At 37.7% G+C, this 21,414-nt stretch overlaps 4 protein-coding genes across 6 annotated transcripts in view; 2 read left to right on the top strand and 2 right to left on the bottom strand.

The window, feature by feature from the left end:
* naxe (NAD(P)HX epimerase) lies at positions 1 to 2,954 on the top strand. Its single transcript, XM_057828636.1, has 6 exons — positions 1 to 173; positions 241 to 349; positions 416 to 499; positions 593 to 703; positions 762 to 909; positions 2,755 to 2,954. The coding sequence occupies exons 1-6, from the start codon at positions 1 to 3 to the stop codon at positions 2,952 to 2,954; spliced, it is 825 nt and encodes a 274-aa protein (XP_057684619.1).
* On the bottom strand, positions 2,755 to 11,999 carry LOC130910302 (sodium channel subunit beta-1-like). The gene is made up of 6 exons (XM_057827479.1): positions 11,150 to 11,999; positions 10,900 to 11,066; positions 10,596 to 10,833; positions 8,315 to 8,456; positions 8,165 to 8,239; positions 2,755 to 3,396 (listed from the first exon to the last, which is right to left on the bottom strand). The coding sequence occupies exons 1-5, from the start codon at positions 11,196 to 11,198 to the stop codon at positions 8,170 to 8,172; spliced, it is 666 nt and encodes a 221-aa protein (XP_057683462.1). The 5' UTR covers positions 11,199 to 11,999; the 3' UTR covers positions 2,755 to 3,396; positions 8,165 to 8,169.
* The window catches only part of zbtb22a (zinc finger and BTB domain containing 22a), a 23,291-nt gene continuing 7,078 nt past the window's right edge, over positions 5,202 to 21,414 (top strand). The window contains exons 1-3 of one of the 3 annotated variants that reach the window (XM_057827471.1): positions 5,202 to 8,477; positions 12,824 to 12,924; positions 13,006 to 13,069. The gene's annotated coding sequence lies outside the window, so the exon portion shown is untranslated. Of the gene's footprint in view, positions 8,478 to 11,900; positions 12,534 to 12,823; positions 12,925 to 13,005; positions 13,070 to 21,414 lie in introns of those variants that run through there. The other 2 variants (XM_057827469.1, XM_057827470.1) reach the window with 2 other exon arrangements.
* The window catches only part of LOC130910303 (sodium channel subunit beta-1-like), a 9,812-nt gene continuing 932 nt past the window's right edge, over positions 12,535 to 21,414 (bottom strand). The window contains exons 2-6 of the mRNA XM_057827480.1: positions 21,194 to 21,360; positions 16,982 to 17,219; positions 16,770 to 16,911; positions 13,486 to 13,560; positions 12,535 to 13,412 (exon numbers count right to left, since the gene is read on the bottom strand). Of these exons, the coding sequence (XP_057683463.1) occupies positions 13,491 to 13,560; positions 16,770 to 16,911; positions 16,982 to 17,219; positions 21,194 to 21,360 (617 nt within the window). The 3' untranslated portion in view covers positions 12,535 to 13,412; positions 13,486 to 13,490. The remainder of the gene's footprint in view (positions 13,413 to 13,485; positions 13,561 to 16,769; positions 16,912 to 16,981; positions 17,220 to 21,193; positions 21,361 to 21,414) is intronic.

Raw genomic sequence — 21,414 nt, forward strand, 5'->3', positions numbered from 1 at the left:
ATGCTGAGCGTGCGGGCCCTTTTTGGCATCGGCTTCCTGGTGACCTCACGGGCGGCGACCGTTTTTGCCCAAACGGGGAAATGCCCGCTCTCTCCTTCAGCTAACAACCACCACAAGAGCTTTTACGCTAGCAAACCTGCTTCCACCATGGCCAAGAGTATCAAGTACCTTGGGTGAGTTCCACACTGCTCTTTGACGTAACTTTAAGTCATTGTTGTCTTGACTTGTCGACACTTTTAGACAGGAGGAAGCGCAGCGCATTGATGAAGAGCTTTTCACTGAGTACGGATTCAGCGTGGATCAGCTGATGGAGCTTGCCGGGCTTAGTTGCGCTACCGCTATTACACGGGTGAATTAGCGTGATTATCATTTCTAGATTATTGTCCTAGAATTGAATTTATTTTCTCCAATGAAGGCGTATCCACTGAGCTGCTTGGTGAAGCCCAAACCTACAGTTCTGGTGATTTGCGGACCTGGTAACAACGGAGGTGACGGTTTGGTTTGCGCTAGACATCTTAAACTATTTGTAAGTGTTGTATAGTTGCTCTTTTTTATGTTTTATTCCTCGTGACTTTATCATCATCTTTTTTAGGGTTACGAACCTTCTATTCTGTACCCGAAAAGGCCCAACAAACCACTGTTTCAGGGTTTGACCACCCAGTGTGAGAAAATGGAGATACCGTTTCTTACAGAGATGCCTGAGGTTAGATACGACTAACAGTTTGGTTAAGTTGGTTGTTTGACACGCTTTGTTTTGTTAGGCTGAAGTCATTGACGAGGCCTTCAACGTAGTAGTCGACGCCATCTTCGGCTTTAGTTTTAAGGGGGCTGTACGAGAGCCTTTTGGGTCCATCATCGATGTCCTGAAGAAGACCACTGTCCCCATCGCTAGCATTGACATACCCTCAGGTGCGTTTTTATTCTTTATATTCAATAGGGTTGCCTCAGTGGGTTATTTTGAAGGTTGAGTAATCCCGATTGTTTTACTGATTAGTCGGCAGTGTCTTATATGAATCACTTTTTGTTTTCTATTACTATTGTATAACTTTAGGCTTTACAATTTACAGTAGCTGGAAATGTGCAATGGAACCAAAAGCAATGTGCTCTAAAGGTTTTCTTGTAAGTGTATCATTGTTTTCCAAAGTAATAGGAAATATGCATTAAAAAAGTAAAGATTTTTTATTAAATTGGAGAAAATATGTATTTCAAAAATATATACGATACTGTAAAATAATAAAAAAGCGAATATTGACAGCATTTCACTTTTATTTGCATTTAAAATGATTTCACAAATAACACTTGACAAGAATAAACCAATTATTAAGAGATGTTTGTTTCTTAAAAAAAAAACTAAATATAAAAATTGTTTAAAAAATTAGAAATGAATGAGAATGTTTTTCATATTCAGTATATACATAAAAATTCAAAACGACATGATTTTTTCTCCTTAAAAATTTATATTTTTAAATTAAATTAAAAAATCAAAGCAAAATATTTACTATTAAAAAGCTGATAAAAGACAATTTGGATATTTTTTTACATGAGGAAAGTGAAAAAAGTCCTATGAATATTGTATAGCAATCACTGTTTTCCAAAGTAAAAGCAAAAATGCATTAAAAAAGGTAATCATTTGTTTTTGTTGAAGACTACAGAAATGAGGATATTTCCAGTTTTTTATTAAATTGTAGTAAATTTGTATTTTAAAAAAAAATCAAATGAATAAAAAGAGAATATTGACAGCATTCCAGTTTTGTTTTTACATGTTTTCAAAAAGAGCATTTGAAAAGAATAAACCAATTAACAAGAGATATTTTATTATTTAAAAAAATAAATAAAACAAATATAAAATAAATAATTGAAAAATCAGAAATAAATGAATTTGAATATTGGTTTTCCTGTTCAAATGTAATTAAAAAATCAGAAATAAATAAATTTGAATATTAGCTTTCCTATTCAAATGTATAACCAAAAAAAAAAAAAAAAAATTTTTTTCTTAAAAATATATTTTTTTTAAAGTTCACATTAACAAATCTAATTTTAATCCCCAAATATATACGTATATATGTATATATATATGTGTGTGTATATATATATATATATAAAACATTAAAATGATGTTTTTTTTACAAATGTAAAATAAATAATTGAAAAATCAGAAATAAATGAATCTGAATATTGGTTTTACTATTCAAATGTATAACAAAAAAAAAAAAAAATCTCTTAAAAATGTTTTAATTATTTTTTTTTAATAAAGTTCACATTAACAAATCTAAATTCAATCCCCAAATATATATATATATATATATATATATATATATATATATTAAAAAAAACCCAACAACATTAAAACAATATTTTATTATTTAAAAAAATAAAACAAATGTAAAATAAACAAATGAAAAATTAGAAATAAATATTGGTTTTCCTATTCAAATATACAACAATTAAAAATAACATTTTTTTTCTTACAGAGTATTTTTTTAAAGATTACATTTAAAAAATAAAATGTTCAATCCCCCCTAAAAAAAAAATTAAAATACATTAAAGATCAACCAAACAGTCCCCCCTCCCATTTTTTTCAATTTAAAGAAGATATTTGAGAAATTAAATAAAAATATTTACTATTAAGAAGCAGATAATAATTAGTCATCTATCAATATAGTTAATATGATATTATTTATTTATTAATATGATAATTGATTTACTCAATTAATTGTGGCAGCCCTAATATCCACTTAATTTTTTCCCCTCCAGGTTGGGATGTCGAGCAAGGGAGCATTGACGGCTTGCAGCCCGACACGCTCATCTCTCTCACCGCTCCCAAAAGCTCCGCCAACCTTTTCAAGGGACGCCACCACTTCCTAGGTGGCCGCTTCGTGCCACCCGCCCTGGAAAAGAAGTACCATCTCAATCTGCCTCGCTACCCCGACACGGACTGCGTGTTAAAATTGTAAAGATAAAACTGATTCAGCTTTAAGAAAATAAAACTTGCGTAACATAACACCAAAACTGTTTTCACATTTTCGTAAAACCACACACGAAACACCAAACTTTTCTCCTTTTATTAGTACATTTAATGTGTCACTGAACCAAGACAATCAGTTCACTTTGTTTTTTTGTTTTTTTATAAATAACATCCATATGGACTCTTTTCCAAATCAAACAGGAGTTGGTTAAAAAAGCTTTCATGTACAATCAACCCGAACCGTCACACAGGCAGTGTTGCGCATATCATATAAATAGACAGAAAGTCAACCTAATACGTAAGTGTGAATGCTTTTAACAATGTGGCTAATTAGTGCATAATGACTGGAGATGAGGATGCAGTCCTGTTCCTCTTCCCAACTTGGTTTCATGCAGTTAGCGGGCGAGATCCGGTCACTCCAAAATGGAAGCCTGTGTAGGAAAGCTCTTGTAAAATCATGTCATTGTATATACTAGGACATACAGTCAAGAAAATAAGTATTTGAACACCCTGCTCTTTGGCAAGTTCTCCCACTGAGAAATCATGGAGTGGTCTTGGGTTTTCATCGTAGGTGCATGTACACTGTGTGGGAGATAATCTAAAAAGAAAAATTCTGAATTTACAATGTATGATTTTTAACGATTGATTTGTGTGATACAGCTGCAAATAAGTATTTGAACACCTGAGAAAACTAATGTTCATATTTGGTACAGTAGCCTTTGTTTGCAATTACAGAGGTCAAACCATTACTGTAGTTTTTTTGCTAGGTTTGCACACACTGCAGGAGGGATCTTGGCCCACCCATCAGTCCGGTTTCTGGGCTGTTGCCAAGTTTGAGCTCCCTCCAAATGTTTTCAATTGGGTTTAGGTCTGGAGATTGGTTAGGCCATGCTAGAACCTTAATATGCTTCTTATGGAGCCATTCCTTGGTTTTCTTGGCCGTGTGCTTCGGGTCATTGTCATGTCGGAAGACCCAGCCACGACCCATCTTCAATGCTCTGACTGAGGGAAGGAGGTTGTTCCCCAAAGTATCTCAATACAGGCCCCCAGTCAGCCACTCTTTAATACAGTTCATTTATCCTGTCCCATGCGCATAAAAAAACATTAAAGCATGATGCCACCACCCCATGCTTCACAGTAGGGATGGTGTTCTTGAGCTAGGACTCATCATTCTTCTTCCTCCAAACACAATTAGTGGAATTATAACCAAACATTTCTATTTTACTCTTATCTGACCTCAAAACCTGCTCCCATGACTCCTATGCATCATCCAAATGGTCATAAACTTGAGTTTGCTGGTTTAAGCTGGGGAACCTTCCGTGCCATTCATGATTTCAAAGCATGACATCTTAGTGTATTACCAACAGTAACCTTGGAAACGGTCGCAGCTCTTTTCAGGTTATTGACCAACTACTGTCGTGTAGATCTGGGCTGATTCTTCACCTTGTTTAGGACCATTGAGACCCCACAAGGTGATATCTTACATGGGGTTCCACTCAGATTGAGATTGACTGTCATGTTTAGCTTCTTCCATTTTCGAATGATTGCCCCGACAGCAGACCTTTGTTCACCGAGCTGCTTTGAAATTGCTCCGTAGCCTTTTCCAGTCTTGTGGAGGTGTACAATTTTCTCTCTGGTGTCTTTGGACAGCTGGTTGGTCTTGGCCATGTTACAAGTTTGAGTCTTACTGATTTATGGGGTGGACAGGTGTCTTTATGCAGCTATCGACCTCAAACAAGTGCATCTGATTCAGGACAATACATGGAGTGGAGGTGGCCTTTAAATAGGTGGACTAACAGGTCTTTCAGGGTCAGAATTCTAGCTGACACACAGGTGTTCAAATACTTATTTGCAGCTGTATCACACAAATAAATCGTTAACAAATCCTGCATTGTGATTTCTGGATTTGTCTTTTTAGATTATCTCTCTCACAGTTGACATGCAGCTACGGTGAAAATTTCAGACTCCTCTGTGATTTCTAAGTGGGGTAACTTGTAAAATAGCAGGGTGTTCAAATACATTTTTTCTTCACCGGGTTTTAATTAGTGTTGCACCGATACTGATTCCGACACCCGGGTGCGTGGAATTAGACGATGCTGAAAGTGCACTGTAGCCACATAGAAAAAGTATACAGTGGGGCAAATAAGTATTTAGTCAACCACTAATTGTGCAAGTTCTCCCACTTGAAAATATTAAAGAGGCCTGTAATTGTCAACATGGGTAAACCTCAACCATGAGACACAGAATGTGGAAAAAAAACAACTGAAAATCACAATGTTTGATTTTTAAATAAATTATTTGCAAATCATGGTGGAAAATAAGTATTTGGTCAAAAACAAAAGTTCATCTCAATACTTTGTTATGTACCCTTTGTTGGCAATAACGGAGGCCAAACGTTTTCTGTAACTCTTCACAAGCTTTTCACACACTGTTGCTGGTATTTTGGCCCATTCATCATGCAGATCTCCTCTAGAGCAGTGATGTTTTGGGGCTGTCGTCGGGCAACACAGCCTTTCAACTCCCTCCAGAGACTTTCTATGGGGTTGAGATTTGGAGACTGGCTAAGCCACTCCAGGACCTTGAAATGCTTCTTACGAAGCCACTCCTTTGTTGCCCTGGATGTGTGTTGAGAATCATTGTCATGCTGAAAGACCTGGCCACATCTCATCTTCAATGCCCTTACTGATGGAAGGAGATTTTCACTCAAAATCTCTCGATATATGGCCCTATTCATTCTTTCCTTTACGCAGATCAGTCGTCCTGGTCCCTCTGCAGAAAAACAGCCCCAAAGCATGATGTTTCCACCCCCATACTTCACAATGGGTATGATGTTCTTCGGATGCAATTCAGTATTCTTTCTCCTCCAAACACGAGAAGCTGTGTTTCTACCAAAAAGTTCTGTTTTGGTTTCATCTGACCATAACACATTCTCCCAGTTAGGCATGTGCCGGTATGAGATTTTCACGGTACGATAACTGTGAGCAAAAATACCGCGGTTTCACGGTATCACGGTATTGCAATTATAGCTCCAAAATTTTGAGATGTATGGGTTTAAAAAAAAAAAAAAAAAAATTTCCATTGAACAGGATTTTTTTTCAAAACATATTTGCAAATTGGAACATGAATATAATGTGAAAATAAACAAAAAATAACAAATATTTTATATAAAATTAAAATAAATAGAACCTAGACTATACCCACAGCCACAGCTCAAGTTGCTCAATATTAGAGTAAGAACAAAATAATTGCTATAAAGAGTAAAAAGACTTCTAAATAAAATTAAAAATATATACTGTATGACTTTTTTTGAGGGGGGAAGGTCAAGTGAAGTTTCGCCATTTTCAGCCACTTTGTCAACTCTACTCTACATGATGCCATGCCTTTGTGTTAAAAAGAACAAAGAATTCATAAGTTAATAAGTTAGTTAAAAATGTATAAGTTAGTTTTATAAATTAGTTAAAATGTAAATATTGTTGAGGAAAGGTTTCATCTAAAAAAAAATAAATAAATAAATAAAAAAGTGAGGAGTGAGACTTCCTTTCTCAATTAGCGATCTTTGACGCGATTCTTTTTCTTTCCCCCCTTCATTCAAGCTTGTCTCTCACTGACACTCAGCGGCTGTGAGACATAAAACCTCGGTGAAGCTGGTCCCCCAGCTTAGCCTAGGCTAACATTCGTCTTTGTAAGTTTTAGTTAGTTTGTATATTGAATTTGAAAGGAAAATGTGTGTTTTGTTTTTGGCGAACATTTTAATGGTGCTACTGCTATCCTGTTGAACCTAATCACACGTGGAAAAATACAATTGAACAACGTTTTAAATGTATTTATTTATATATTTCACCACGATTTGAGAGCTCAATAAATTGAAGAAAAGTACGCCTTGTGTTTGAAGGATTTGTTTTTGGGTTTGCTGGCTGTTTAGTGACACTCACGGCAACAAACGGGAAGGGGTGAGCGGTGCCGCACCAAGCCACTTCGGCTGCATTTTGGCACATGAAAAATAGCGAATACCGTACTAAGGTATGACGGAAAATTTTAGTGGTTTTGAAACCGCGACGTTTTCACACCACGGTAAACCGTGAAACCGGTAACCGGCACATGTCTACTCCCAGTCCTCTTCTGGATCATCCAAATGCTCTCTAGCGAACCGCAGACGGGCCTGGACGTGTACTTTCTTCAGCAGGGGGACATGTCTGGCAGTGCAGGATTTGAGTCCTTGGCAGCGCATTGTGTTACTGATAGTAGCCTTTGTTACTGTGGTCCCAGCTCTCTCTTGGTCATTCACTAGGTCCCACCCGTGTGGTTCTGGAATTTTTGCTCAACGTTCTTGTTTTCATTTTGATGCCACGGGGTGAGATCTTGCATGGAGCCCCAGATCTAGGGAGACTATCAGTGGTCTTGTATGTCTTCCATTTTATAATAATTGCTCCCACAGTTGATTTCTTTACACCAAGCATTTTACCTATTGCAGATTCAGTCTTCCCAGCCTGGTGCAGGTCTACAATTTTGTCTCTGGTGTCCTTTGACAGCTCTTTGGTCTTGGCCATAGTGGAGTTTGGAGTGTGACTGATTGAGGTGGTGGACAGGTGTCTTTTATATCGATAATGAGTTAAAACAGGTGCCATTAATACAGGTAACGAGTGGAGCCTCGTTAGACCTCGTTAGAAGTTCAACCTCTTTGACAGACAGAAATCTTGCTTGTTTGTAGGTTTGGGGATGGTGTGGCTCAGTGGTAGAGTAGTTGTCCCCCAAACCAGAGGTTAAGGGTTCGATTCTGTGCCCTGATGAACTCGCCTAAGTATCCTTGGGCAAGATACTGAACCCCACATTTGTCCTGGTGCTGTGTTACCAGTAGGTAGATGACGATGTAGTGTAAAGCATTTTGAGTGCCTTAAAGTAGAAAAGCGCTTTACAAGTATAACACCATTTGTAGGTGACCAAATACTTATTTTCCACTCTAATTTGGAAGTAAATTCTTTAAAAATCAAACAATGTGATTTTCTGTTTTTTTTCCACATTCTGTCTCTCATGGTTGAGGTTTACCCATGCTGACAATTACAGGCCTCTCTAATCTTTTCAAGTTGGAGAACTACTTGGTTGCTACCAAAATCTTCCATTGGAATAGTGTCTACAGTGCTAGCCAAAAGTATTGGCACCTCTGGTGCAACACTAATTTTTATCAGATGACTTACAACACACCTTCGCTATTCTCCAACTTGCACATCCGCGCAGTTATCTTTACTTTCCGACGCTATTGCTAAATACTCCGCGTTCCTGAAATGAGATGATAAATTAATGTATTTTTGAAGGGTGTGTTTTCTTGAAAAGACTTTAAAATAAAATACTTACGCGGCTTCTCTTAACGCTTCCTCCCCGGCTGCCGCTATTTTCCTGTAGCAATATATCATCTCGATGAGGAGCCACACCTGCAGGCCGATGATGGACACGTACATCATGACCTCCGACACGATGGAAGCTGTACCTCGGGTCGCTGCCGTGCAAAAAAATTAAGGTGATTATGTTGTACAACCCCTAGCAAAAAGTATGGAATTACCAGTCTCGGACGAGAACTCACTCAGACATTTTGGTATGTAGAACAAACTCCGATAAAAAGCTTGAAAAATATCATGAATTAGTTCAAAAGTGCAACTGTTTAGCATTCAGAAACACTAAAAGAAATGAATAAAAAAAAAACATTGTGGTGGTCAGTAAATGTTACTTTTATAGAGCAAGTGCAGGTAAATAAATGTAGAATCACTCCATTCGGAAGAAAAATATAAGGAATCACGAGAAACAAACAAAGAAATAACAAATCACATCTCGTATTTAGTTGAACCACCTCTGGCTTTTATGACAGCTTGCAGTCTCTGAGGCATGGACTTGATGAGTATTCTTCATCAATTTGGTGCCAACTCTCTTTGATTGCAGTTGCCAGATCATCCTTGCAGGTCGGAGCCTTGCTGTGGACCCTTTTTTTCAATTTCCACCACAGGTTTTCTATAGGGTTGAGATCTGGGCTATTTGCATGCCATGACATTGACTGGATGAGTCTTTCTCCAAGGAATGCTTTCACAGTTTTAGCTCTGTGGCATGATGCATTGTCATCTTAGAAAATTATTTCATTATCCCCAAACATATTTTCAATTGAAGGGATAAGAAAGCCGTCTAAAATTTCAATGTAATCTTGTGCATTTTTTGAAGATTTAACCACAGCCATCTCCCCAGTGCCTTTGCCTGACATGCAGCCCCATATCATCAAGGACTGAGGGAATTTTGATGTTTTCCTCAGGCAGTCATCTTTGTAAATCTCACTGGAACGGCACCAAACAAAAGTTCCAGCATCATCACCTTGTCCAATGCAGATTCTTGACTCATCACTGAAAATAACCTTCATCAGTACAGTACATGATTGCCTCTCCTTAGCCCATTGCAGTCTTGGTCTTTTCTGTTTAAGTGTCAATGATGGTTTCCTTTTAGCTTTCCTGTATGAAAATCCCATTTCCTTTAGGCGATTTTGCAAAGTTCTGTCACAGACCTTGACTCTAGATTCCTCCCATTTCTTCTTCATTTGTCTTGTTGTACAGCTTCCGTTTTCAAGATATATGGCATTTAGTTGTTTGTCATGATGTTTGGAAGTCTACCAGTACGCTTAACTTGGACAACCTTGCCATGCTGTTTGTACTTGGTCCAGATTTTTGATACAAAGTCCCAGTCCACATCTTTGGCAACCATACGTGTCGCTTTACCTTCTTCAAGAAGTTTGATAGTCCTCTCCTTGGTCTCAAGAGACATTTCTCTAGTTGGAGCCATGATTCTTGTGAATCCACTTGGTCCAGCAGCCCTCCAAGGTCTGATAACTGCACTGTTTTTAACTGCTGACTAACGAGCAGCTCTAATCTGAGGCAGGGGCCCAATTAGGGAAAGGAAATTGACTCGGTGTGTCTGTATCTTCATTAAAAATGGAGTGATTCCATATAGTATTTGTCTTCAGAATGGAGTGATTCTATATTTATTCCCCTGCACTTGCTCTATAAAAATAACATTTACTGACCACCACAATGTTTGTTATTCATTTCTTTTAGTATTTCCGAATGCTAAACAGTTGCACTTTTGTACTAATTCATTATTTTTCAAGCTTTTTATCTGAGTTTGTTCTACATAATAAAATGTCTGAATGAGTGAAATTTGATGTTTTCTTCAGGCAGTCATCTTTGTAAATCTCACTGGAGCAGCACCAAACAAAAGTTCCAGCATCATCACCTTGTCTAGAGTTAAGAATCTGCATTGGACAAGGTGTCAAGAGTTAAGAATCTGCATTGGACAAGGTGTAAAGAGTCAAGAACCTGCACTGGACAAGGCAATGTTGCTGGAACCTTTGTTTGGTGCTGTTCCAGTGAGATTTACAAAGATAGTGTTTCTGAATGCCAAGGAGTTGCACTTTTGATCTAATTCATTATTTTTTCAAGCGTTTTATCTGAGTTTGTTCTACATTATAAAATGTCTGAGTGAGTGCTCGTCCGAGACTGGTGATTCCATACTTTTTGCTCGGGGTTGTATATTTCAAACGATCGCTGCCAGCTTCTTGGACGTGTATCGCCGTCAATGGCAGCGAAACAAGATGGCGTTTTACCTTTAGCCACTACATGGAGGTGAACCTCTTTGCTGATCATCGTGGTGTTCTCATAGTTCTCGTATAAGAGAGTACGGGTGAAGATACAACGGTAAGTGCCCGTGTCGTTGAAGGTGACGTTGAGAATGTAGATGGATGCGTCTTGGATGTCGTTGCTGCTCTTGCTCCCGTTCCAGTCCAGACGATCCGTGAAGAAGTCGTATTCTATCGTGGGGCCGTATTCATTGTAGGTGTAGATCTAATAAAAACAGCGACAATTCATTGAGACGTCTGATGCCATTTTGTTATCTTGACTTCTTCTAACCTGCACAAACTCTTCTTCTCCTTTCGCCTGGAAGAACCATTCGATGGTGGCGCTGGCTTTGACCTCACTCCTCATTTTGCAGGATATGCAGCCCAGTTTAAATCCCTTGCCCGCCACTGCCTCCGTGTCAGAGTCGACTTCAGCACACGCCCCATGACACCGGCGCACTGTTTGCACAACGAGGCACATCGGTCCCATTCACATTATTGTTCTTTAAAGGCCTGACATGAATAATGCGAGAGAAACTTACCAAATAATGCGCAGGAGAGAAGTAGTAGTAGTACGCGAATTGTTGGCATGTCACCGATTGGGCTTTTATTTTGAAATCAGGATCTTCAAGAATGTATTTTTTCCAAATTTAATGTTATTACTACTTTATAGGCTAGCAACTACACATCCATGCTAACACAACCTTTTATTTCCAATATTACAACCCAACTGTTGTACTTCTTTTGGCTCATATAACCACTTCAATGAAAACAATAGATTATATTTATTATTATTGTTATTTTTGAATCAATTCATGTGCTCCTTTTGATTTTATTTTGAAAATAGCTAATCATATAATAGCTCTGTGTCTCAAGATTCAATTATCTTTCCCTTGAGGTTTCAGTGCTACTGCACCTGCATGGGAATACATACAATAATCTCAAACGGTGTCGAATAACGTTCATAAATGCAGTTTTGTAACGTGTTTTTTTTTTTTATTCTAACGTGCATGCAAGTCAATAATGATATGAACGCTAGCCAAATTAAAAATCCAATGATTCCATTTAAACAATAACGACAATAATTCGACCCTAAAAATGACTGAATATATTTAATCTTAATTTGATCGCCTACTGTCGTCAATTAGAGGCCTTGTCGGATGGAAATGTAGTCCTCTCCTTTACGATGGTACCTTGAGGAAAACCTGGATATTCCGCTATTTTATAAATCCTCGTGTATAAAAACAGTTGGTAGCGCTCGCCTCGCAGATTTATCTGCGAAAACGCAAATAAATCTATAAACGGCGAGGAAAAAAATAATAAAGGATGCTTCCTGGGTGATCCGTGTAGTGTTTTTGCTGCGCCACATTCAGCGGCACGTCTGCCTCCCAGTTCACAGGATGCTATTGATGCAGTGCGGTAAAACGGAATATGTGCACTTGTCAGTGTTTATTCCGCAACGCTTTTTTCTCGTGGCTGTATTAAAAACCACTTGCTTATTGTTATTATTTTTTACGTTGGCCATTTAGCGTTGAAGTAAGAAAATATATTTAGAAAAACATCGCTGAGAGAGAATATTGTGTACTGGCCCTTTAAGAAGAGTCCGTTCATTTGGGCGGGGTGGACTAATGTTTGTGTCATAGCTGTTACTGTAAATAAGGGGAAATATATACCATTTTTTCGAATGAAAACATCTTAAACTAGACAACTATAATTAAAATAAACCGAAATGATACTTTTAAATTTTGTCCTAAACCCGGAAGTATTTTCTTTAAGTAGCCAGCTGTCGAAAACCAAGGCGGCACAACAAGGCAAAGTGAACAGGTGCACCTCGTTTAGCCTCCTTTTTAGCAATTAGCATTAATATTATTTTGTATATCTTAATTCCTTTATTTCTTCCTTGAAAAATAAAACCGCTCAAATTAGGTGAGTGCCACTAAACTTTATTAATGTCCAGTTGTTAAAGGTTTTGACTCATGCTAACTGCGGTTTACAGAAATTGCACTCTAATATAAATGTATGAGGTGCAACTTTGGTTTGTATGTGCAAAATAAATGCCAAAATATATTGAAAATACATTGGGTGTCATTCACAGAGAGCACTTAAAGCAACTTTCTCTAGTTTATGTCTGTTTTTGGAGAAGGAGGCCTGTACATTTGTGAAGAACTTTGAATATGGAACAAATGTGGAAATACTGAATGTCCTTTTCATTGCAGTTGGGATGATAACAGTCCACTGAGCTGCTTGGTGAAAATCCAAACTCATCATCGTGCTATTGATATGTTGACCGGCTAATGATGGAGGTGACGGAATATTTGTAAGTGTCCTGTGCTTGTGTTTTTTTGTAGGAGCCTCCAATCCAACTCCTTCATGACTTGTCTTCTCTATTTGTTGCTAGCTCTCGATCCCGTACCCAAAAGTACTCTTCCGGGGTCTGAATTGCTGAATGGAGTCCCCCAAAGGTTTGTCACAGCTTTATCTTTTCACCTCAGAGTCATACAGGCTCCCACTGTATTGCATATTAGCTCATATAATTAATTATACAGTACGTCTACACAGTACTCTGTATGACTTGAAATAATGGCTCATTACTGCATAATGGGTTCTCATACAAATGCAGCTTTGCTGTGCGTTGCAAACTATTTTTACAGTGCCGGTAGCTCAACCTGTGCTCCATATTTGAGGTCTGAATTGAGGAAAAGATTTAAAGAAAAAAGACTTGAGATGATGAGGGAGTTGTTTGACTTGTTTCCTTCCAGAGGTTTTCATGCTGTTAAGAGGGTGGAAAGGAAGGAAGGTTGAAGCCTGAAAAGGAAGTTTGGAGATGGAAACAAAATGTTAGAATAGTCATTATTAATCGGGTTAATTTCAAACATACCTTTGTTATTCTCCAACTTGCCCTGCCGCGCAGTTGTCTTTACTTTCAGAGGCAATCGCTAAATATTCTGCGTTCCTGCAGGGAAAATTGAGGGGCGACAGATTTGAGACTCAAGATTAAACTTAAATTACTAAAAAAAAAGTTTTTAAAGCAAACAAATTAAAATATAATACATATAAATATTAGGTCTGTCAAACGATTAAAATTTTTAATTGAGTTAATCACAGCTTAAAAATGAATTAATCGTAATTAATCGCAATTCAAACATCTATAAAATATGCCATATTTTTCTGTAAATTATTGTTGGAATGGAAAGATAAGACGCAAGAAGGATATATACATTCAACATACTGTACATAAGTAATGTATTTGTTTATTATAACAATAAATCAACAAGATGGCATTAACATTCTGTTAAAGCGATCCATGGATAAAAAGACTTGTAGTTCTTAAAAGGTAAATGTTAGTACAAGTTATAGAAATTTTATATTAAAACACCTCTTAATGTTTTAGCAAAGTTTGTAAAATTTTCAATCAAAAAATAAACTAATAGCTCGCCATTGCTGATGTCAATAATTACACAATGCCCATGGTGCTGAAACCCATAAAATCAGTCGCACCCAAGCGCCAGCAGAGAGCGACAAAACACCAAAAAACACAAGTAACAAGTGGAAATGACACTGTGCTGTCATTTTAATCTATTTGAGCGGGGCATGTGCGTTAAATGCATCTAATATTTTAACATGATTAATTAAAAAAATTAGTTACCACCCGTTAACGCGATAATTTTGAAAGCCCTAATATATATTAGTGTTGTCAAAATTAACACAATTAATCGATTAACTCGAGTAATTCAATTAGGAAAAAAAGATTTGGATTAAATTTTAATGCTTCGAGTATTCGTTTAATTAAAGTTACGTTTTATTGGTTTGTTTTGAAAGTGTTTGCATTTGGTTTTATTGATTTGGGCGGATACACTGCCCTCAAGTGGCAACAGTGAGATATGACATAACTCATTTCACATGGCTGAATCCAGCTGCTCCCTGTTAAGACCAACATAAGATGAGTTTTTGTTTGCCCTAATGTTTTTTAATGCATTTGTAATTAGTATATTTAGCTGTTTTTTGTGGGAATATGTGTTTCAACCATTTGTTAAGAGCATTGTAAAAAAAAAAAAAAAAAAAAAAAGTTAGTATTAGAAAAGCGCTATACAAGTATAACACCATTTACCATTTTATAGCATTTAAGCTAGCGGACTTTTCCTATGTAAGTGTTTAAGTTAGCCAATTGTTTTTTGTTGTTGTTGTACTTTGATCCTCATTTATTTGTTTTCATACTGTTTCAGGCTCAGCTCGGATTTTAATTTTTTATGTTCTTTATCAGATTACTCGATTATTCGAACTAACTAGTTCATCGATTAATTGACTACTAAAATAATCAATAGCTGCAGCCCTAATATATATATATATATATATATATATATATATATATATACACACACACTCACCGGCCACTTTATTAGGTACACCATGCTAGTAACGGGTTGGACCCCCTTTTGCCTTCAGAACTGCCTCAATTCTTTGTGGCATAGATTCCACAAGGTGCTGGAAGCATTCCTCAGAGCGTTTGGTCCATATTGACTTGATGGCATCACACAGTTGGTGCAGATTTGTCAGCTGCACATCCATGATGCGAATCTCCCGTTCCACCACATCTCAAAGATGCTCTATTGGATATAGATCTGGTGACTGTGGAGGCCATTTGAGTACAGTGAACTCATTTTCATGTTCAAGAAACCAGTCTGAGATGATTCCTGCTTTATGACATGGCGCATTATCCTGCTGAAAGTAGCCATCAGAAGTTGGGTACAATGTGGTCATACAGGGATGGACATGGTCAGCAACAATATTCAGGTAGGCTGTGGCGTTCCAACGATGCTCAATTGGTACCAAGGGGCCCCAAAGAGTGCCAAGAAAATATTCCCCACACCATTACACCACCACCACCAGCCTGAACCGTTGATACAAGGCAGGATGGATCCATGGTTTCATGTTGTTGACACCAAATTCTGACCCTACCATCCGAATGTCGCAGCAGAAATCGAGACTCATCAGACCAGGCAACGTTTTTCCAATCTTCTATTTTCCAATTTCGATGAGCTTGTGCAAATTGTAGCCTCAGTTTCCTGTTCTTAGCTGAAAGGAGTGGCACCCGGCGTGGTCTTCTGCTGCTGTAGCCCATCTGCCTGAAAGTTCGACGTACTGTGCGTTCAGAGATGCTCTTCTGCCTACCTTGGTTGTAACGGGTGGTCATTTGAGTCACTGTTGCCTTTCTATCAGCTCGAACCAGTCTGGCCATTCTCCTCTGACCTCTGGCATCAACAAGGCATTTCCGCCCACAGAACTGCCGCTCACTGGATATTTTTTCTTTTTCGGACCATTCTCTGTAAACCCTAGAGATGGTTGTGCGTGAAAATCCCAGTAGATCAGCAGTTTCTGAAATACTCAGACCAGCCCTTCTGGCACCAACAACCATGCCACGTTCAAAGTCACTCAAATCACCTTTCTTCCCCATACTGATGCTCGGTTTGAACTGCAGGAGATTGTCTTAAACAATGTCTACATGCCTAAATGCACTGAGTTGCCGCCATGTGATTGGCTGATTAGAAATTAAGTGTTAACGAGCAGTTGGACAGGTGTACCTAATAAAGTGGCCGGTGAGTGTACATATGTGTGTGTGTGTGTGTGTGTGCATTAGGGGTGGGAACCTCTGGTTTAATAATAAGAAAAAAGATCGAGACAAAAATGAAGGTTTTAAAATAAAAAAAGAATAAAAACTTTTTTTTTTTTTTAAACTGAAATATAGAACATTTAACAATTAAAAATTAGAAAATTCTGAATTATAAAATATAGAAGAAAGTATCTAATAAACTCCAAATAATTCCAATTTTCTATACCTACTAACCTATTCTTTTTTTTTTTTTTATTTCAGAATTTCCTAATTTTTAACTCTGTAAATTTTATATATTTTCTATCAAAACTATTTTTTTTAAGTACTTGAGTACTGTTTTAAGTACTTAAGTATGCATTCCTCCAATGCTTTATGCATATTACCTCTGACTACCAGCAACAGCGCTAGACGTCCGATTCATTTGAAGTGGGAGGGTTGGCAACGAACGTTCACTCTACTCGTGATAAGCTCATTGATTGACAATTGTTTGAACGCCACACTAATAGAGTTAAATGTATAATAATAATAATAATAATAATAATAGCAAGACATACGCGGCTTCTCTTAAGGCTTCCTCCCCGGCTGCTGCTATTTTCCGGTAGCAATATATCATCTCAATGAGTAGCCACACCTGCAGTCCGATGATGGACACGTACATCATGACTTCCGACACGATGGACGCCGTACCTCGGGTGGCTGCCATAAAAGAAAGCTTTACATCGAGGGAAAAAAAACTGCAAAGAACAGAGAACTCGTACCGCGTTACCTTTTTCCACCACGGTGAGGTAGACCACTTTACTGACCAGGGTGGTGTACTCGTAGTTCTCGTAGGCGAGGATGCGGTTGAAGAAGCATCGGTACGTGCCCGAGTCGTTGAAGGTGACATTGAGAATGTAGATGGACGCGTCTTGGATGTCGTTGCTCCTCTTGCTCCCGTTCCAGTCCAGACGATCCAGGAAGTGTTCGTTTTCGATTGTGGGGCCCATTTCGCTGTAGGAGTAGATCTGATGGAAGAGATGTTAGTGTTTTAATCGGTCCTTATTTGAGTTTGGTGTTTAAATAAGATTTTCTTCCAACATTTGGGTGTAAAAATGTTCAAGAATGACAATGAAGGTTAGACATGTTACATACTTTGCAAATGTAATACTACTGCACGTTATGGATGTCCCATTGCTGATTTTTTTTTTTTCTTTTTTTTTTCTTTAGTTCCAATTGATCCAATTTATTTCAAGATATATTTTGCCAATCTCGATCCGATCTCAATCCAGTGCTGATCTGGTACCCATATATTTAGACCAGTAAAAGACAATTTACAATGGTACTAATGAAACGACTACTGGATCGGATCCAATCTTGTGACTAAATCCGATGCTCCAAAAAAAAAGCCGTATCGTATTAGTGATACTGAGTATGGATCGGAACTTGCCTCTCTGAAGTACAATATGTTGAAAAACTATCATTTCTGTGATTTGTGACTGTTCAGACGACAAAAGAGCCATTCAGTTTCCGTCTGGATGGGATAAAAATCAGATTTTGGCAGCCAGTTTGAACAAGGCCTATGTCATATGGAATCCCATTAACGCACCAAATCAGTGCAAAATGGGCGCCATCTGCTGGCCAAATTGTGCATTGCAGGAATAGGTCTCGTTATGGATAAAATTTCAAGTTTTATATCATTTTGGCGAGCATATTGTACAGCACTAATATTAGCAAAACAAATGCCAAATTCTTAAATAAGACCATTTTAAATCCTCTTAATAGGCCGGCTTCACAATGGACTATTGTACTTTTCCACATAGTCAAAAATGTACAATATATTTTTTTGTCAAAATGTCATGTTTATGAACAAGTGACTTCTGGAGAAAGGATACTCCTAATGTCTTAAAAAGTCTTAAAAGTATTAATCATGATAAAGTGTCATAAAAATGCAATGAATTTTGTTTGGAAGGTCTTAAAGCAACACTAGGTAACTTTTCAACCTTTATAAAATATTGTCATAACATTTGTAATTATATGTCGACTGACAACAAGTTGAATGACACCTCCTTTATATCTTGAGGGGATCTGTATCGCTTTCAACGACACTAATTAACTTTGAGGAGGGTGGCAGGAACCCTGCCACACAAGAAAACTACTTGTGCGGACTGCTTTAAAGCATACATCGCTTCCCCCTTTCTTTATAAAGACGGAAGTCGATGCGAACACTTTCACGCGAATTCTACAAAGATGGCAGCGCAACAAGAGAGACAAAAAGTTTTGTCCAAGGAGGAAAAAAAAAGGGAGGCTACCAGGATAAAAGGATACTCAAGAAGAAACATTTGGCCGGCTTTCACTCGCTGGCGTGACTCTTTTCCCCAACCGCACTCATCAGCGGGTTGGGTAGTTTTAGCCACACTATGTCACAGGGTTGCTAACTGTCATATACTGTATGTGTCATATGCTATTGTTTAGCCATTACTGGATAAATACCTTATAACTATTTATCCTTCACACAGCCAATGGAAACAGAAATGACATTCAATGCATCTGCAGTCGACCGGGAGATCGTGATTTTACGACACTGTGCAGGTCTTCCTTACGGCAAAATAATACCGCTTTTGTCCAATCGTGTAGCTAAAATCGACCAAAACTTAAAAACGTTACCAAGTGTTGCTTTAAATTTAAATTCCATACCTTTTCAATTGGGCTGCACGGCCTGAAATTGAGAAATCTCCAGGTGAAGAATAAAAAAAAAAAATTTTTTTTTTTTTAGGTTCAACATTAAATTTTCCCTATTCAATTCATTTCAAAGTGGTTGTAAAAGGGTCTTAAATTTCACTTCTTTGACTTATGTTCTAAATTATAATTACTTTCACCAAAACATTCTTAAATAGGAAAATTTTTTGTCATTTTAAATGAGCTGTCTCATAGACTTCATAATGTATTGACGGGACACGGGGCTAATAAAAAGGGGGCCTGGATAGTTGGCGAAACAGACAGAGTGGAATCACAGACAAAGAGCTTTTTTCGTTGAAAATTCTTGTGAATAAATGCTCAAATCCACGGATTCTGTAAATGCTTAAATCCTCGGATTCTTTCTAGATATGGACATAAAACAGTCTCGATTCTTGGTTAAAAGCAAAAATACCGTGCAGTTAGCGTTTATTTTACGTAAATATATCGAAGTCCAATGCTAGTCTGTTAGTGCGTATAGCTAGCAGCCGCCTGATTTAAACAGAGCTTTTCCGATGAAAATTCTTGTGAATGACTGCTTAAATCCCCAAATTCTTTATAAATATGAACGTAAAACAGTCTCTATTCTTGGTTAAAAGCAAAATAAAAAAACGTGCAGTGAGCATTTATTTTACGTAAATATGTCAAAGTAAAATGCTAGTCTGTTAGTGCATGTAGCTAGCGGCCGCATGATGTAAACAGAGCTTTTCCATTGTAAATTCTTGTGAATAAATAGTTAAATCCCCAAATTATTTATAGATATGGATATAAAACAGTCTCGATTCTTGGTTAAAAGCAACAAAAAAAAAAGTGCAGTTAGCGTTTATTTTACATAAATATACAATGCTAGTCTGTTAGCGAATGTAGTTAGCGGCCGCCTGATGTAAACAGAGCTTTTCCAGTGAAAATTCTTGTGAATAAATGCTTAAATCCCCGAACTCTTTATAAATATGGACGTAAAACAGTCTCAATTCTTGGTTAAAAGCAAAAAAAAAACAAAAAAAAAAACGTGCAGCCAGCATTTATTTCATGTAAATATTGTGAACTATGATGCCAATGCAGTAGCGGCTAATTTCTTCCATTGATTTTATACATGTTTCAAAATGCAAGCATCATACAATAAGTACAATAGTTACCTTGAATCCTCGAACAAATCACTCCTTAGACAATCCTTCCTGTTTGTATGCGGTACGGCTTTCGTACTTTTTCAACAGAAATCCGGCATTTTGTGGCTACGTGCTGTGTTTGTGAATAGCTCTTTTTGATGTGGGCGGCCCCCTACTTGAATGCGAGGCGCAGTGTATGACCAATCTGAGCCGTCAATATATTAGGGCTGCAGCTTTTGAATATTTTAGTAGTCGATTATCGATGGACTACTTAGTTCGAATAATCGAGTAATCGGATGAGGAACATGAAAAATGAAAATACCTGAGCTGAGCCTCAAATGGTGTACATATATATATATATATATTTTTTTTTTGTCAAATGAGGATCTATGTACAATAAAAGAACAATTGGCTAACTTACATAGAAAAAGTCCGCTAGCTTAAATGCTATAAAATGCTTTTTTTTTGCTTTTTTTTTTTTTTGTACAATGCTCTTAACAAATGATTCAGACACATATTCCCACAAAAAACGGCTAAATATACCTATAAACTAAATTATGAATGGATTAAAAAACATTAGCTCAAACAAAAACTTGGCTTACGTTGGTCTCAACAGGGAGCAGTTGGATTGAGCCATGTGAAAAGAGTCGGACCAGACGGCAGTGTATCCACCCTAATCAATAAAACTAAATGCAAACACTTTCAAAATAAACCATTACAACGCCACTTTAATTAAACGAATACTCAAAGCAACAAAAATTAATTCGAATATTTTATTCTAAACGAATACTCAAGTTAATCGATTAATCGTTGCAGCACTACGATATATTATGAAGTCTACGGCTGTCCTTACTTTGAACTTTCGTCCTTTTTCCAAATTGACCGAAATGTACAATCGTTTTAATACTTCAAATGTTGTGGGGCACAACACTGGGGGGCGCTAGCAGTTAATCATTTGCTGCCAACCCTCCAAGTTCAAATGGATTGGATCTCTAGGGCCGTCAATGCCGCTGACTTAACCAAATGACCGAACAGTATTTTTCCACTCGACCGCTAACACAAGGTCAACACTGCCGCATGTCACAGATATTGATTAAACACCCTCACATCCGGCCGCTATCGTATTCCCTCCACCCGAACAAAATCGACCGTCCTCTCACCTGCACAAAATCCACTTCCCCTTTAGCCTTGAAGTACCACTCCACAGTAGCGCTGGCTTTGACCTCACTTCTCCTTTTGCACGAGATGCAGGTCAGTTTGAAGCCTTGACCCACCACCGCTTCGGTGTCCGAGTCTGGTTCTGCGCACGCTCCGTCGCCCCGGTGCACTGTTAGTGTTAATAACGCCAATTTTAGTCGCATTACGGTCACTTGAAGCTTTT

This window comes from Corythoichthys intestinalis, chromosome 22 (assembly GCF_030265065.1).
Source record: "Corythoichthys intestinalis isolate RoL2023-P3 chromosome 22, ASM3026506v1, whole genome shotgun sequence".
Taxonomy (NCBI): Eukaryota; Metazoa; Chordata; class Actinopteri; order Syngnathiformes; family Syngnathidae; genus Corythoichthys; species Corythoichthys intestinalis.

Bases quoted from the DNA above. Each gene is read 5' to 3' on its own strand.
- LOC130910302 (XM_057827479.1), bottom strand. From the start codon at position 11,198: ATGCCAACAATTCGCGTACTACTACTACTTCTCTCCTGCGCATTATTT. The intron at 11,067-11,149 runs GTAAGTTTCTCT...TTGTGCAAACAG, and splicing joins TCTCTCCTGCGCATTATTTG to TGCGCCGGTGTCATGGGGCG. The intron at 10,834-10,899 runs GTTAGAAGAAGT...TGTTTTTATTAG, and splicing joins GAGAAGAAGAGTTTGTGCAG to ATCTACACCTACAATGAATA.
- naxe (XM_057828636.1), top strand. From the start codon at position 1: ATGCTGAGCGTGCGGGCCCTTTTTGGCATCGGCTTCCTGGTGACCTCA. The intron at 174-240 runs GTGAGTTCCACA...CGACACTTTTAG, and splicing joins AAGAGTATCAAGTACCTTGG to ACAGGAGGAAGCGCAGCGCA. The intron at 910-2,754 runs GTGCGTTTTTAT...TTTCCCCTCCAG, and splicing joins TAGCATTGACATACCCTCAG to GTTGGGATGTCGAGCAAGGG.